We start from the raw sequence: 16,609 nt of genomic DNA, 5'->3' as shown, positions 1-16,609 counted from the left end.
GACGAGGAGAATTGGACCTGCCCGCGCCCCGAAAGGACCGAAACCTCGACTGTCCCCTCCTCTGTTGGGGTATGTTCGGTTTAGCCTGAGGAAAGGATGTATCCTTTCCCTTGGATTGTTTGATGATTTCATCCAGTCGCTCACCAAACAAGCGGTCGCCCGAGATTGGCAAACTGGTTAAGCACTTTTTGGAAGCAGAATCTGCCTTCCATTCCCGCAACCACAAGGCTCTGCGTATTACCACTGAATTGTCGGACGCAACCGCCGTCCGGCTCGCCGAGTCCAGGACAGCATTAATGGCGTATGACGCAAACGCTGACGTTTGAGATGGTAAAGACGCAACTTGCGGCGCAGACGTACGTGTGACTGCCTCAATTTGCGCTTGAGCCGCTGAGACCGCTTGGAGCGCCCAGACGGCTGCGAAAGCTGGAGCAAAAGACGCGCCAATAGCTTCATAGATGGATTTCAACCAGAGCTCCATCTGTCTGTCAGTGGCATCTTTGAGTGAAGCCATATCTTCCACTGCAACTAAGGATTTAGCCGCTGGAGTTGACAACGTCAGAAGGGAAGGGATAACGTGTATCCTTAAGGCTCTTGGAAAAAACGATATCTGGACAAGCCTGGTGGTTCTGGACTGCTTCCCTGAAGTCAGAGTGATCCAGAAACGTACTCAATGTACGCTTGGGGAACCTGAAACGGAACTTCTCCTGCTGAGAAGCTGACTCCTCAGGCGTAGGAGCTGAGGGAGAAATAACCAACATTTGATTGATGGACGCCATAAGATCATTCACTACGGTGTCACAATCAGGTGTATCCAGGTAGAGAACGTTCTCAGGATCAGAATCCTGATCAGATACCTCCGCCTCATCATAGAGAGAGAGTCCCCATGCTGAGACCCTGAATAATGCGATGATGTCGAGGGATGCTCCCAGCGAGGTCGCTTAGGGGGTCTGGGACTGCGGTCCGAGTCAGACCCCTCACCCTGGGAACCATGAGACACTCCAGGAGCACCTTGTTGTACCAACTGGGGGGGACCAGGGGGCAATGAATCAAAAGTGCCCATGGTCTGAGAGACCGGTCTGGACTGCAAGGCTTCTAGTATCTTAGCCATAGTCTCAGAAAGTCTGTCAGTAAATACTGCAAACTCCGTCCCCATCACCTGGACCGTGTTAACAGGTGGGTCTCATTGGGCTACCATTAGCAGAGACTCCGGCTGAGTAAGTGCCACAGGGGCCGAGCATTGCATACAATGAGGGTCCGTGGAACCTGCCGGCAGTATAGCCATACATGCTGTACAGGCTGCATAGTAAACCTGTGCTTCTGCACCCTTGTTTTTCACAGACGATATGCTGTTATCTCCCCCGAACAATCAAGGAGGGTATATAGCCAAAATACAAAAGTGCGACCGAACAGTGCAATGTATAGCGTACAAGCATATATCTATATGTGCACTTCGGCACTAGTGGGGTCAGCACCACAGGTGCTGCTTACCGCCCGCTCACAGCGGTTGTGTGACCACCAGAATCCCTGCCAGGGTCTTCCCAAACTTGTCTCTTTTCTCAGCCACAGAAAAAACTGACATGAATGGCTGCCGGCGTCCTGTGTAGAGGAGTAGGCCGTGGGCGTGCCCCAGAAAGTGCGGGAATCCGGTTTCACACTGTGCACAGTGAGAGGGGTGGAGTATGCAAAGCATGCTCCAGCTCTCAGCGCTGCCGTGCTGTGCAGCGTCACGCCCTTACCCTGACTGGCAGGCCTGTGGGCGGTAACGAAGTGAGACTAGGCCGCAAAAGCCGGGGACTAAAGTGATAAGCGCGGCCGGCATATAAGCCCTGGTCGGAAGTCCCCGGCGCACCACAAGTCCCAGCCGCGCCTGAGATAAAAATGGCAGCGGCGGTTAGCGCGGCAGTCCCCCAATACACTAACACACCCAGCTACGCTGTAGTGTGCGATGGCACCAGTGCAGGCAGCGCCGCCGTCCCTGGCGCACTAACACACCCAGCAGTGCTGCCGTGTGTCTGTGCGCGGTCCCCACGGGGACACAGAGTACCTCAACGTAGCAGGGCCATGTCCCTGATGATACTCAGCTCCATGTCCAGCAGATTCTCAGGGGCTGTGGATGGAGCACGGCCTCAGTGCCTGGAGACCGATAGGATCCCACTTCACCCAGAGCCCTAAGGGGATGGGGAAGGAAAGCAGCATGTGGGCTCCAGCCTCCGTACCCGCAATGGGTACCTCAACCTTAACAAACACCGCCGACAAGAGTGGGGTGAGAAGGGAGCATGCTGGGGGCCCTAGTATGGGCCCTCTTTTCTTCCATCCGACATAGTCAGCAGCTGCTGCTGACTAAACAGTGGAGCTATGCGTGGATGTCTGACCTCCTTCGCACAAAGCATGAAAACTGAGGAGCCCGTGATCCCACGGGGGGTGTATAGGCAGAAGGGGAGGGGCCTTACACTTTTAAGTGTAATACTTTGTGTGGCCTCCGGAGGCAGTAGCTATACACCCAATTGTCTAGGTCTCCCAATAGAGCGACAAAGAAATAATCTTTTTTAGGGACCACATCACATTTGAAGTGACTTTGAGAGGCCGAGGTGACAGAAAATACCCAAAAGTGACCCCATTCTAAAAACTGCACCCCTCACTCTGCTCAAAACCACATCCAAAAAGTTTATTAACTCTTTAGGTGCTTCACAGGAACCAAAGCAATGTGGAAGGAAAAAATGAAAATTTTACTTTTTAAAAACACAAAAATGTTACTTTAGCCATAAAAAAGAGAATTTTATTTACTTACCGTAAATTCTTTTTCTTATAGTTCCGACATGGGAGACCCAGACCATGGGTGTATAGCTTCTGCCTCCGGAGGACACACAAAGTACTACACTAAAAGTGTAGCTCCTCCCTCCGAGCATATACACCCCCTGGATGACAAATCCAACCAGTTTAGTGCAAAAGCTGAAGGAGGACATCCACCCATAATTAGAGATAGAGTAAAACCCGGAATAACCTGAACCTCCGTCTACAACAACAGCCGGTGAAAAACACACGGAACAAGAAAACTGCCAACAGGCAACAGGGAGGGTGCTGGGTCTCCCATGTCGGAACTATAAGAAAAAGAATTTACGGTAAGTAACAAAATTCTCTTTTTCTTCATCGTTCCTTATGGGAGACCCAGACCATGGGACGTCTCAAAGCAGTCCATGGGTGGGAAATAAACAGAACTGAGAAGTAGGCAAAACCTAACTTCACAAATGGGCGACAGCCGCCCGAAGGATGCGTCTGCCCAAGCTCGCATCTGCCGAAGCATGAGCATGCACTTGGTAGTGCTTCGAAAAGGTGTGCAGACTAGACCAAGTGGCAGCCTGACAGACCTGCTGAGCCGTATCCTGGTGCCTGAAAGCCCGAGAGGCACCGACAGCTCTGGTCGAGTGCGCCTTAATCTCCGGCGGGGGAGGCACCTGAGATCATTGGTAGGCATCGGATATGGCCGACCTAATCCAACGAGCTAGGGTCGGTTTAGAAGCCGAGAGACCCTTGCGCTGACCTGTGGTCAGCACAAAAAGAGAGGTGCACCGCCTAAGAACAGCGGTGCGTGACACAGATCCAGAGCGTCCGCACCAAATCTAGAGCATGCAACGCTTTCTCAAAGCGATGCACAGGGGCCGAACAAAGGGAAGACAATGAAATGTCCTGGTTAAGGTGGAAAGGAGACACCACCTTAGGTAGAAAACCCGGAGTCGGACGGAGAACCACCTTGTCTTGGTGAAAAAAAACAAAAAGGGTGACTCCGAAGAGAGCACAGTCAAATCAGAGACTCTCCTGAGAGAAGTTATGGCCACCAGAAAGACCACTTTCTGTGAAAGACGAAACAACGAAACCTCCCTAAGAGGCTCAAAGGGGGGTTTCAGTAAGGCCGTGAGGACCAGATTAAAGGTCCCAGGGATCCAGAGGCCGCCGGTAAGGCGGAATGATGTGAGATGCGCCCCGCATGAAGGTGCGCACCTGGGCCAGTCGGGCGATACGCCGCTGGAACAACTCTGATAGAGCCGAGACCTGTCCCTTGAGTGGAGATTACCTCGGAAGGAATGCCTGAAGCCGTAAGGATCCAGGACCCAAGAGCCACGCCGTCAATCTGAGAGCCGCAGAATTCTGGCGGAAAAACGGACCTTGTGAGAGAAGGTCTGGGCAGTCCGGGAGATGCCACGGCACCTCTACGGACAGACGGAGCAGGTCTGGGAACCAAGCTCGCCTGGGCCAGTGTGGGGCGATGAGTATGACCCGACGGCCTTCCATTCTGATCTTGCGCAGGACTCTGGGCAAGAGGGGAAAAACACGTAGGCCAGACGGAACTGGGACCAATCCTGAACCAGCGCGTCCGCCGCCAAGGCCTGAGGATCGTGGGAGCGAGCCACGTAAACCGGGACCTTGTTGTTGTGCCGGGATGCCATTAGATCCACTTCCGGAGTGCCCCACTTGCGGCAGATTGACCAGAACACTGCCGGATGCAGGGCCCACTCGCCGCTGTCCACGGTTTGACGGCTGAGATAATCTGCCTCCCAGTTTTCTACGCCTGGGATGTGGACTGCGGAATGCGTTGAATTTCCAACAGGGCTAGGCGGCTGCGAGTCCCGCCCTGGTGATTAATGTAGGCAACTGCTGTCGCGTTGTCTGACTGTACTCGAATGTGCTTGCCCACCGACAGGTGGTGAAAAGCTACGAGAGCTAGGAGCACAGCTCCGATTTCCAGCACATTGATCGAGAGGTCTGATTCGGACGGAGTCCAAGTGCCCTGTGCTCGGTGGTGGAGAAACACTGCTCCCCAGCCGGATAGACTGGCATCCGTGGTGAGGATCACCCAGGACGGGGCCAGAAAGGAGCGTCCCTGGGACAGAGAGAGGGGCCGAAGCCACCACTAAAGAGAGCTCCTAGTCTGTGGCGACAGAGCCACCAGCCTGTGCAAGGAAGAGGGCCGCTTGTCCCAACAGCGGAGAATGTCCAGCTGCAGGGGACGCAGATGGAACTGGCAAAGGGAACCGCTTCCATTGACGCCACCATCTGACCCAGCACCTGCATGAGGTGCCTGATGGAATGACGGCGGAGCTTCAGCAGAGAGCGAACCGCCAGATGAAGAGACTGCTGTTTGACTAAGGGCAGCTTCACAAGTGCCAGCAGAGTCTCGAATTGCATCCCTGGGTACGTAAGTTCCTGGGTCGGGGTCAGAGTGGACTTGTGGCGAGGGTGAGCGAGACACTCCGCTCAGAGTGAGCGAGACACTCCGCTCAGAGTGAGCGAGACACTCCGCTCAGAGTGAGCGAGACACTCCGCTCAGAGTGAGCGAGACACTCCGCTCAGAGTGAGCGAGACACTCCGCTCAGAGTGAGCGAGACACTCCGCTCAGAGTGAGCGAGACACTCCGCTCAGAGTGAGCGAGACACTCCGCTCAGAGTGAGCGAGACACTCCGCTCAGAGTGAGCGAGACACTCCGCTCAGAGTGAGCGAGACACTCCGCTCAGAGTGAGCGAGACACTCCGCTCAGAGTGAGCGAGACACTCCGCTCAGAGTGAGCGAGACACTCCGCTCAGAGTGAGCGAGACACTCCGCTCAGAGTGAGCGAGACACTCCGCTCAGAGTGAGCGAGACACTCCGCTCAGAGTGAGCGAGACACTCCGCTCAGAGTGAGCGAGACACTCCGCTCAGAGTGAGCGAGACACTCCGCTCAGAGTGAGCGAGACACTCCGCTCAGAGTGAGCGAGACACTCCGCTCAGAGTGAGCGAGACACTCCGCTCAGAGTGAGCGAGACACTCCGCTCAGAGTGAGCGAGACACTCCGCTCAGAGTGAGCGAGACACTCCGCTCAGAGTGAGCGAGACACTCCGCTCAGAGTGAGCGAGACACTCCGCTCAGAGTGAGCGAGACACTCCGCTCAGAGTGAGCGAGACACTCCGCTCAGAGTGAGCGAGACACTCCGCTCAGAGTGAGCGAGACACTCCGCTCAGAGTGAGCGAGACACTCCGCTCAGAGTGAGCGAGACACTCCGCTCAGAGTGAGCGAGACACTCCGCTCAGAGTGAGCGAGACACTCCGCTCAGAGTGAGCGAGACACTCCGCTCAGAGTGAGCGAGACACTCCGCTCAGAGTGAGCGAGACACTCCGCTGACAGTCTGCACTGGATGAAGCCTTGACTAGAAGGTCGTCCCGGTAAGGAATCACTGCCAACCCCTGGAGGTGCAGAACCGCAACCACTGCTGCCATGACCTTGTGAATACACGAGGGGCCGTGGCTAACCCGAAGGGGAGAGCCACGAATTGGAAATGTTCCTCTCCGATTACAAAACGTAGCCAACGCTGGTGTGAAACTGCGATTGGCACATGCAGATAGACATCTCTGATGTCGATGGATGCTAAGAAATCTCCTTGGGTCATTGACTGATCGCAGAGACTCCATGCAAAAATGCCGCACCTGAACATGCTTGTTTAGAAGCTTGAGATTCAGGTCAGAAGGCACAGTCCTTTTCGGGGACTAGGAAGAGATTTGAGTAGAAATCTCAGAACCGTTCCCAGTCGGGAACTGGTACAATTACTCCATTGGCCTGCAAGAATGCCACAGCCTGTGAGAAGGCGGCGGCCTTGGAGCAGGGGGGAGTTGACAGAAAAAATCTGTTTGGCGGGCTGGATAGAATTCTATTCTGTAGCCGTGGGGATGGTATCCCACACCCACTGATCGAAGACGTGTTGAAACCACACGTCACCCAAGCGGGAGAGCCTGCCACCGACCAAGGCCGTTGCTGGCGCGGCCAGATAATCAAGAGGAGGCTGCCTTGGTGGCAGCAGCTCCTGCGGACTTCTGAGGACGCGGCTTCATGCGCCAGTTGGTTTACGGACCTTGGCTGAGTTAGTGGACGAGGCAGAGGGCTTAGAGGACGACCAGTTAGAGGAACGAAAGGAACGAAACCTCGACTGGTTCCTACCCTGGGGGTTTGTGGCATGGAAGTACTCTTCCTGCCAAAAGCTTCCTTAATAATTTCATCCAGTTGTTCCCGAATAGACTGGTCCCAGCAAAAGGGAGCCCAGCAAGGAACTTCGTAAGAAGCATCTGCCTTCCACTCTCGAAGCCACAGGAGCCTGCGGATAGCGAGGGAAGTAGCCGAGGCCACTGCAGTGCGGTGACAGTCTCCAGCATGGCAGACATGGCATAGGATGAAAAGACTAAAGCCTGGAAGTTAAGGCAACCATTTCGGGCATAGAGTCCCTGGTGAGGGAATGCATCTCCTCCAGAGAAGCAGAGATGGCTTTGAGAGCCCGCACTGCTGCAAAAGATGGGGAGAACGAGGCCCCTGCCGCCTCATATTTAGATTTGGCCAGAAGGTCAACCTGGCGGACAGTGGAATCCTTAGAGAGGTGCCGTCAGCCACTGATACAACTGTCCGGGCTGAAAGTCTAGACACCGGAGGGTCCACCCTTGGTGAATGAGCCCACTCCTTGACCACCTCTGGTGGAAGGGGTTAAACAGTCATCAGAACCACGCTTTGGGAAGCGTCTGTCAGGACGGGCTCTGGGCTTGGTCACAGTGGGCTGAAAAACTGGAGTGGTTAAGGAACACACTCCTTGTTCTCTTAAGGTATACTGATGCCTTTCTGCCAGAGGGGGATGCTCCCCTGATACAGGCGGATTGAGGTCCAGTACAAATATAATGGACGCAATCAAATCATTAGCATCTGCGTCACCTTCGGACAGATCAATGGTACATGAAGTAGCGTCCGAGCCCCTAGTAAAGGCATCCTCCTCGTCCTGCGAGTCAGCTCGTGAATCAGAGCCGCGGGACGAGGAAGGAAAGGGGAACCTGCGTCTCCATTTTAGGAGGACGGGGTCTGAGACCAGATGAAGAATCCTCTGTGAGCTTTGCTGAGCAAGCCGTAGCAGCAGAAGCGCCCTGAGAAGGGGGCTGATGCATGCTCAGCAGAGTCCGGGACAGCTGTCCCCTGGAGAGAGGGATTATACTCAAACCGGGGGTTCAGCCACCGGAGCCGGAGCAGCCGGAGAGACCACTGATGAGCTTCCAGGCTGAGGGACCACTATGTTAGAGCAAGCATCACAATGTGGTTATGTGCTCGGTACAGGCAGTACGAGTCTACATGCAGTGCATATTAAGAACAGCCTTGCAGCCTTGCTCTGATGTGAGACATGCTGCAGAAGTGGGGGCTCTGTCCAGAATGACCCCCAGCAGAGTATATAAACAGTATATAAGCAGCTGCACAACCGGAGGTTGTGGCTTGCCAGACCGTTTAACATAGAGACATCTCTGTGCCCTCCAGATCCCCCAGCCCAGGCCCCCATTTGTCACAATGTGGTTATGCAGACATTGAGAACGCTGATAAAATGGCGCCGGAGCGAGGAGAGGGGGCGGGGCCTACTCTGAGAGCGGGATCCGGAGGGCAAATGAGGTATACAGGGGAGTGAATCTTTCCTCAGTGAGGAGTGTCCGTTCCCTGTGCTGAACAGCCGCTGGGCGGAGCCGCACTGTCCCTCTGCATGACTGAAATGTAGGGGCAGTGAAATCGCAACTAGGCCTCAGGCGAAGCCGGGGCCTAGATTTAAACATGCGGCCAGCGTGCAGGCACCATCGGCGCGGTTCTCCAGTGAAAACTGGAGAACCGGCCGGAAATGTTAACACAGTCATATAACACACTCTCCCCAATATATAAAGTACAAGGGACCCCTGGAAAGACCACTTTCTGTGGTAATAACGTCTCAGTACTTAGCTTGTGAGACGCAGGTGCCAGGTCCCTGGGGAATGAGCGCTCCGTCCGGCAGGATCCTGAAAGGGCTGCGGATGGAGACCGGTCTCCTGCAAAGCAGTGAGAACCGTGATGGCTCCCACTTCAAGCCAGAGCCACAGGGGATATTGAAGGAGCGCGGCATGTGAAGGCTCCAGCCTTGTAAAATCAACCTTAACAGCACCGCCGACACAGTGGGGTGAGAAGGGACATGCCGGGAGTCCAGATTGGACCCGCTTTTCTTCCAAATCCTTGAAATCAAAAATCAAAATTCAAAGAATGCATGTGTGTGTGTGTGTGACCTCCTGAACACAAAGCATTGAACTGGTTGGATTTGTCATCCAGGGGGTGTATATGCTCGGAGGGAGGAGCTACACTTTTAGTGTAGTACTTTGTGTGTCCTCCAGAGGCAGAAGCTATACACCCATGGTCTGGGTCTCCCATAAGGAACGATGAAGAAATTTTCATTTTCACAAGGGAGAAAAGAGAAAGTGCACCATACAATTTATTGTGCATTTTCTCCTGAGTACGCTGATACCCCATATGTGGTAAAAATCAATTGTTTGGGCGCACAGCGAAGCTCGGAAGGGAAGACGCGCCATTTGAATTTTTGAACGCAAAATTAGCTGACTCATTAGCGGACGCCATGTCGGGTTTGAAGACCCCCTGAGGTGCCTAAACAATGGAGCTCCCCCACAAGTGACCCCATTTTGGAAACTAGAGCCCTCAAATATTTTTTCTAGATGTTTGGTGAGCACTTTGAACACCTGGGGGCTTCACAGAAGTTTAGAACGTTGAGCTGTGAAAAGAAAAAAAAAAATTTTTTTACCACAAAACTGTTGCTTTAACTAGGTAGCTTTTTTTTCACAAGGGTATCAGCAAAAAATTCACCATAAAATTTATAGTGCATTTTTTCCTGAGTACGCAGATACCTCATATGTGATGGAAAGTAATTGTTTGGGCGCATGGCGGGGCTCAGAAGAGAAGGAGCGCCATTTGACAGCAAAATTGGTTGGAATCATTAGCGGACGCCATGTCACGTTTTGGAGACCCCCTATGGTGCCTAAACAGTGGAGCTCCCCCACAAGTGACCCCATTTTGGAAACTAGACCCCTCAAGGAGTTTATCTAGATGTTTAGCGAGCCCCAAGGGGCTCCACAGAAGTTGATAATGTTGAGCCATGAATACAATTTTTTTTTTTCACCACAAAACTGTCACTTGAACCAGGTAGCTTTTTTTTCCACAACGGTATCAGGAAAAAAATTCACCATAAAACGTATTCTGCAATTTCTCCTGAGTACGCAGATACCTCATATGTGGTGGAAAGTAATTGTTTGGGCGCATGGCGGGGCTCAGAAGAGAAGGAGCGCCATTTTACAGCAAAATTGGTTGGAATCATTAGCGGACGCCATGTCACGTTTGGAGACCCCCTATGGTGCCTAAACAGTGGAGCTCCCCCACAAGTGACCCCATTTTGGAAACTAGACCCCTCAAGGAATTTATCTAGATGTTTGGTGAGCCCCTTGTACCCTCAGGGGCTCCACAGAAGTTGATAACGTTGAACCGTGAAAGAAGGGAATTTTGTTACTTACCGTAAATTCCTTTTCTTCTAGCTCTTATTGGGAGACCCAGACGATTGGGGTATAGCTACTGCCTCCGGAGGCCACACAAAGCACTACACTAAAAAGTGCAAGGCCCCTCCCCTTCTGGCTATACCCCCCCGTGGTGTCACGGGTTCTCCAGTTTTAGTGCCAAAGCAAGAAGGAGGAAAGCCAATAACTGGTTTAAACAAATTAACTCCGAGTAACATCGGAGAACTGAAAAACCGTTCAACATGAACAACATGTGTACCCGCAAACAACAAAAAAATCCCGAAGGACAACAGGGCGGGTGCTGGGTCTCCCAATAAGAGCTAGAAGAAAAGGAATTTACGGTAAGTAACAAAATTCCCTTCTTCTTCAGCGCTCTATTGGGAGACCCAGACGATTGGGACGTCCAAAAGCTGTCCCTGGGTGGGTAAATAAATACCTCATGTTAGAGCTGCAAAACAGCCCTCCCCTACGGGGAAATCACTGCCGCCTGCAGGACTCTTCTACCTAAGCTGGCATCCGCCGAAGCATAGGTATGCACCTGAGAATGTTTGGTGAAAGTGTGCAGACTCAACCAGGTAGCTGCCTGGCACACCTGTTGAGCCGAAGCCTGGTGTCGTAGTGCCCAGGACGCACCCACGGCTCTGGTTGAATGGGCTTTCAGCCCTGAAAGAACCGGAAGCCCTGCAGAACGGTAGGCTTCCAGAATTGGTTCTTTGATCCATCGAGCCAGGGTGGCTTTAGAAGCCTGCAACCTCTTGCGCGTACCAGCGACAAGGACAAAAAAAGTGCATCGGAACGGCGTATGGTCGCCGTGCGGGAAATGTAGATTCTGAGTGCTCTCACCAGATCTAGCAAACGTAAATCATTCTCATACCGGTGAACCGGATGAGTGCAAAAGGACGGTAAGGAGATATCCTGATTAAGATGAAACGAGGATACGACCTTAGGGAGAAACTCCGGAATGGGGCGCAGCACTACCTTGTCCTGGTGAAACACCAGGAAGGGAGCCTTGGATGACAGAGCTGCCAGCTCAGACACTCGCCGAAGCGATGCGATCGCAACGAGAAACGCCACCTTCTGTGACAGGCGAGAAAAGGAAACTTCCTTCAGAGGCTCGAAAGGCGGCTTCTGGAGAGCAACTAGAACCCTGTTCAGATCCCATGGATCTAACGGCCGCTTGTACGGGGGTACGATATGACAAACCCCCTGCGGGAACGTGCGCACCTTAGAAAGACGTGCTAGACGCTTCTGAAAAAACACGGATAGTGCTGAGACTTGCCCTTTGAGGGAGTCGAGCGACAAGCCCTTTTCTAACTCCTATTGTAGGAAGGAAAGAAAAGTAGGCAATGCAAATGGCCAGGGAGACACTCCCTGAGTAGAGCACCAGATTAAGAAAATCTTCCACGTTCTGTGGTAGATCTTAGCAGACGTGGGCTTCCTAGCCTGTCTCATGGTGGCAACGACCCCTTAGGTCGACGTCCGGCACCCCCCAGCGGCAACAGATTTCCTGAAACACGTCCGGGTGAAGGGACCATTCCCCCGCGTCCATACCCTGGCGACTGAGGAAGTCTGCTTCCCAGTTTTCTACGCCCGGGATGTGAACTGCGGATATGGTGGATGCTGTGTCCTCCACCCACATGAGGATTCGCCGGACTTCCCCTCCTTCGCACAAAGCTTGAAAACTGGAGAACCCGTGACACCACGGGGGGGTATAGCCAGAAGGGGAGGGGCCTTGCACTTTTTAGTGTAGTGCTTTGTGTGGCCTCCGGAGGCAGTAGCTATACCCCAATCGTCTGGGTCTCCCAATAGAGCGCTGAAGAAATTATTTTTTTTTTTTTAACCACAAAATGTTTGTATCAACCAGGTAGCTTTTTTTTTTTTTACAACGGTACCAGGAAAAAATGTACCATAAAACATATTGTGCAATTTTTCCTGAGTACGTAGATATCTCATATGTGGTGGAAAATAATTGTTTGGGCGCACGGCGGGGCTCAGAAGAGAAGGAGCGTCATTTAACTTTTCAAACGCACAGACGCGGTGCACTGATCGGCCGCTGCAGGACGCACGGTCGGATGAGATACAAAAAGCGTTGAGGATACAGAAAAAAAAAAAAGGTCACGCCAAAAATTGAGCAGGGATGCTGATCCGTTATGTGCATCCATGACCAGCGCTCGGCGGGACGCACAGACGGATGCCATACAAAAAGCGTCGAATACGGAAAAAAGTCACGCCAAAAACTGACCACGGATGCAGATCCGTTATCTGCATCCCTGATCAGCGCTTGGCGGGACGCACGGACGGATGAAGTGTAAAAATGGACAGGATACAAGAAAAAAAAAAAAAAAGTTATACTCATAGTATCAAGAGGATCAAGAAGGCAGTGAGAAGAAGGCAAGAAGGCAGAAGAAGAAGAAGACAAGAAGGCAGCTTTACACCAGCAGCAGGCAGGACGTTGGACAGATCAGCAGAAGGACCCAGCGATGGAGGCAGATGTGATCGGGCCAGTGAAGACCTCGGACGACCCGTGAAGGCAGGTAAGAGGACGTCGGGGGGGGGGCAGATGGGGGGGTTAGAGGGAGAGCAGAGGGGGCGGAGAAGCAAAGGCAGAAGGAAGGAACCTTGGAAGCAGAATAGAGATGACAGAGGAGGCAGGCAGATCGCGTGGGGAGCAGATCGGGGCGTAGTGGGGCAGATCGGGGGGGGCACGGGCAGGGGCCTTCACGGGAGCGCGCAGGGGCCTTCACGGGAGCGCGCAGGGGCCTTCACGGGAGCGCAATACTTACCATTGGAGCAGGCGCGGTGACAGCAGAGGTGGCGTCTGCGGCGGCAGCAGCGGTGGCGTGGTACCAAAAAGTACCAGCCACTCCACGCTGCAGACATGTTGGGGGACGGTCCCCAGACCAGGACAGGCCTGGGGAGGGCGGCCACCCGCAGATCAGACCGCCCCACTGCACACTGATTGGAGCGATCGTGCTATGACGCGCAATCGCTCCAATCAGTGCTGCAGGGGCTGGGGGCGACATGTTTGAGATCCACCTATGATCTGCTGTAGCTGCTACGGCATCTCATAGCTGGATCTCACAGTCTCGCACTAATTCGGGCATTATTTTTGCCGAAATTAGTGCGAACGATGTGGTTGGCGGTTCAGATTTGAACAGCCAATCACATCGATCGCCTATGGGGGGTGGCGATGCCACCCCCCCTGGGGTCAAGCAAAGGTCCCCTGCTGTAAGAAACAGCAGGGGACATCATTTGAAAGCCGTTGCTATGGCCACGGCAATCAAATGAAGTTTAGGCAGTAAAATTACGTCCCTGGTCGTTAAGTCACGTTAAAATAGGACGTAATTTTACTGCCCGCGGTCGTGAAGGGGTTAAACATGGCTGGGATTAGGAGGCAAGAGCTTCCGATGTTGCAAAGAACTTGTAAATGCTGTGCTAAATATCAAAGAGCTTGTAAGCACTGCAAATGTTCTGCTGTCTAGCAGCAGTGGTCGATCTCCAGGGCAACGAGCTATAAAGTTATAAAGAACAGCTGCAAATTTTCATAATCCGTGAAATGTAAAAAAATAGCTTCTATTAACAAGCACTATCTATCTATGAAGGTTGGAATAACCCTTCAAAGCGTTTTCTGATCCTTTATTTATACTCTAACACTCACGCCATAAGCCTTTGAGTCTCCGTGGCTTTTCACTGCCTGCTTCAGCTGCTCCTCCAGATTCTGAATCTCTTGCTGGAACTCATCTCTCTCGTGTTCTCGCTCTATAGCTTGCTCCTGAAAAGATGCAAAGTATAAACATCAGATTTGCAGCTAAAGCAGAAATGTGCCATTATCGATGGGAATAGGTCAGCAGGTTTTGCTATGTAATCTGAAGACCGCATGCCGTAGGGGATAAAAACTCAGATTTCAGTGATGTGTCTCTTATCAAGCTCTGTGCTGTTAACCTGCAATGATTGTTTTAGCACCAAGAGCTTATCAATGCTTGAACTACAGCATCATGTGAGCCCCTGTTCGACCATGCCCCCTTCTGTAATTAGCAGCTCACTGTCTATAGACATTGTACATACAAAGCCTGTTGTGGTTAATCTAAGTGACACATCGTTGGATTCAGTGTCTCTTTGCCTACATAATGTTGCTCTCACAGGAGGGAGCAAAAAAATTGCTGAAAGATTTCCTTTAAGTCGGTAAATGGTATTTTCCAGCAATCTATGGGTCTGAATTAGCCGCATGACATTATCTGAGGACATAAGGATTGTGGGGGTATGTGTATCACTTACATCCATGAACTGCCTCTGACTCTTCAGTTGTTTCTCCAGAGACTGGATTTGCTGTTGTAGGTCAGTCATTACACTGGTTTTTGTCATCAGCTCCTGGTTACGAGTCAACTGTTCTTCCAGTTCCATTTCCAACATTTTCATCTGGGAAATCAGGTTTGAGCGGTCCTGCTTTGCTTGACAGTGCAACTCCAGCTCTTCTTTCAACAATCGTTCGGTTTCTTGCAGTAGCTCTAGAAGAAAAAAAAAATTCTCTGTGTAATCAAGTCTGCAAATTAAAGTTTTGCAACTGTACTTTACATATTGCATTTTTTTGTATGTGATTGTATATGCATGTCAATCCTACCTCACCCCTCATGCATAGATCTGTTAAACTAAGAGAAAAGATGGGAGATCTTATTTTTTTTGCCTTAGCCCCTTCTCCCGGGTAATATTCCATTTTCCCTCCTATTCTTCCAAAAGCCATAACTTTTTTTTTTTTTTTTTTTTCTGCCAATATAGCCATATAAGAGTTTGGGTTATTTTTGCGGGACGAGTTGTACTTTTTAACGACAACATTCATTCTGTCACATAGTGTACTGGAAAACGAGAAACAGAATTCCAAGTGCTGTGAAATTGCAAAAAATGTTCAATGCTACAATTTGTTTGATTTACAATGTTCAATATATGGTAAAATTGACCTGGCAATACAAATCCCCAGGTCAGTACGAGTACACAGAAAAAAAAAAAAAAAAAATAATAATAATTACATTTGTCACCATTTTATGAGACCAGTAACGTTTTCAATTTTTGGGACCTTGGGCTGTGTAAAAGCTTTATTTTTTTGCACACAGTTGATACTATACAACGTTTGATCACTTTTTTTGCAATGTTGTGGCTCATGTAGCTGAACAATCAGCAATGTCTCATGAGCCTTGGGAGACCCGACACCAACAATTGCCGTTAACGACATCATGGAGAAGCCATGCTCCCCGATGTGTGATGTTACGTCCCAGAAGGAAGAGGGAGCAGCTCCAGCGTCAATGAATTGCTGGCACTGGGAGGGCAGGGAACAGCACTATGGATCTCATCTTAATAGTTTGAGGGCATGGCCATTTGAATTCTCTTTCATCTCCTCAGAGTAACCATTTTAATACTGGAAGGGTAACAGCCAAACTCTGCCTTCAATAAGCTCAGCTTTACAGCAGTTTCATGTCACACACCATGGCAAGATTGAGCACAGCATGTTATTGTTGTGAATACATTCTCCAGTTTGGGGCTCCCTCTTGTGGTCAGTGCTGGCGGTGCAGTTGATTTGTGGAATGAAAGGCACACACCTGTGGAGGACTGGCAATCAGGCATTTCTGATTGGACTATATAACTGAGCAGTTTCCTCCTGTTACTTGCCGATGCTCAATTGATATCCTGTGTGTTAAGGACATTCTGAAATCAGCCCTGCTCACTACCAGAACAACTCTCAGATAAGTTGTCTTGTGCTTCTGCTTATTGGTTCCACTTTGTTGTTTTTTCTGCTTTGATACCATGCTTGATTCCTATTTTGTCTGTGTGGAGTTCTTGGTGGAATGGGATCATTCCCTGCTGGGAGTGTTTATCTACTTAGCTCCATGAATCTGCAATGTCTTTTGCATGCTTAGCATAATTCAGTCCCTCATCTATATTAGTGTTTTTGGATCCCAGTAACATCTGAGTGAGATCTAGTGGGGGAGAGGCCGTGTGGCCTCATGATTTTTCCATTTCAGTCGTGCTGGTATTAGGGTTTTTTGCGGCTGAAGATAGTGCTCCTTCCTATCCTTTCCTATAAAGATAGATTGGGCCTCACCTTTGCTGAATCTGTTTTTTCTAGCTTTGCATTGTCTTTTCCTATATCACTGTAGTCTTTACTTGTGGGGCGGCTATCTATATCTTTGGGGATTGCTCTGAGGCAGATTAGCTTTCTTATACCGTGTTTCCCCGAAAGTAAGGCCCTGTCTTACATT

At 51.1% G+C, this 16,609-nt stretch overlaps 1 protein-coding gene across 5 annotated transcripts in view; it reads right to left on the bottom strand.

Moving 5' to 3' along the window:
• PCNT (pericentrin) overlaps positions 1-16,609 on the bottom strand; it is a 432,670-nt gene that overhangs the window by 123,666 nt on the left and 292,395 nt on the right. For all 5 annotated transcript variants that reach the window (XM_075317440.1, XM_075317436.1, XM_075317438.1 and 2 more), the window contains 2 exons: positions 14,637-14,866; positions 14,020-14,133 (listed from right to left, as the gene is read on the bottom strand). In XM_075317440.1, coding sequence (XP_075173555.1) covers positions 14,020-14,133; positions 14,637-14,866 — 344 coding nt within the window. The remainder of the gene's footprint in view (positions 1-14,019; positions 14,134-14,636; positions 14,867-16,609) is intronic.

This window comes from Anomaloglossus baeobatrachus, chromosome 7 (assembly GCF_048569485.1).
Source record: "Anomaloglossus baeobatrachus isolate aAnoBae1 chromosome 7, aAnoBae1.hap1, whole genome shotgun sequence".
In the NCBI taxonomy this organism is placed as follows: domain Eukaryota; kingdom Metazoa; phylum Chordata; class Amphibia; order Anura; family Aromobatidae; genus Anomaloglossus; species Anomaloglossus baeobatrachus.
This window is presented reverse-complemented; position numbering and strand designations above follow the sequence as displayed.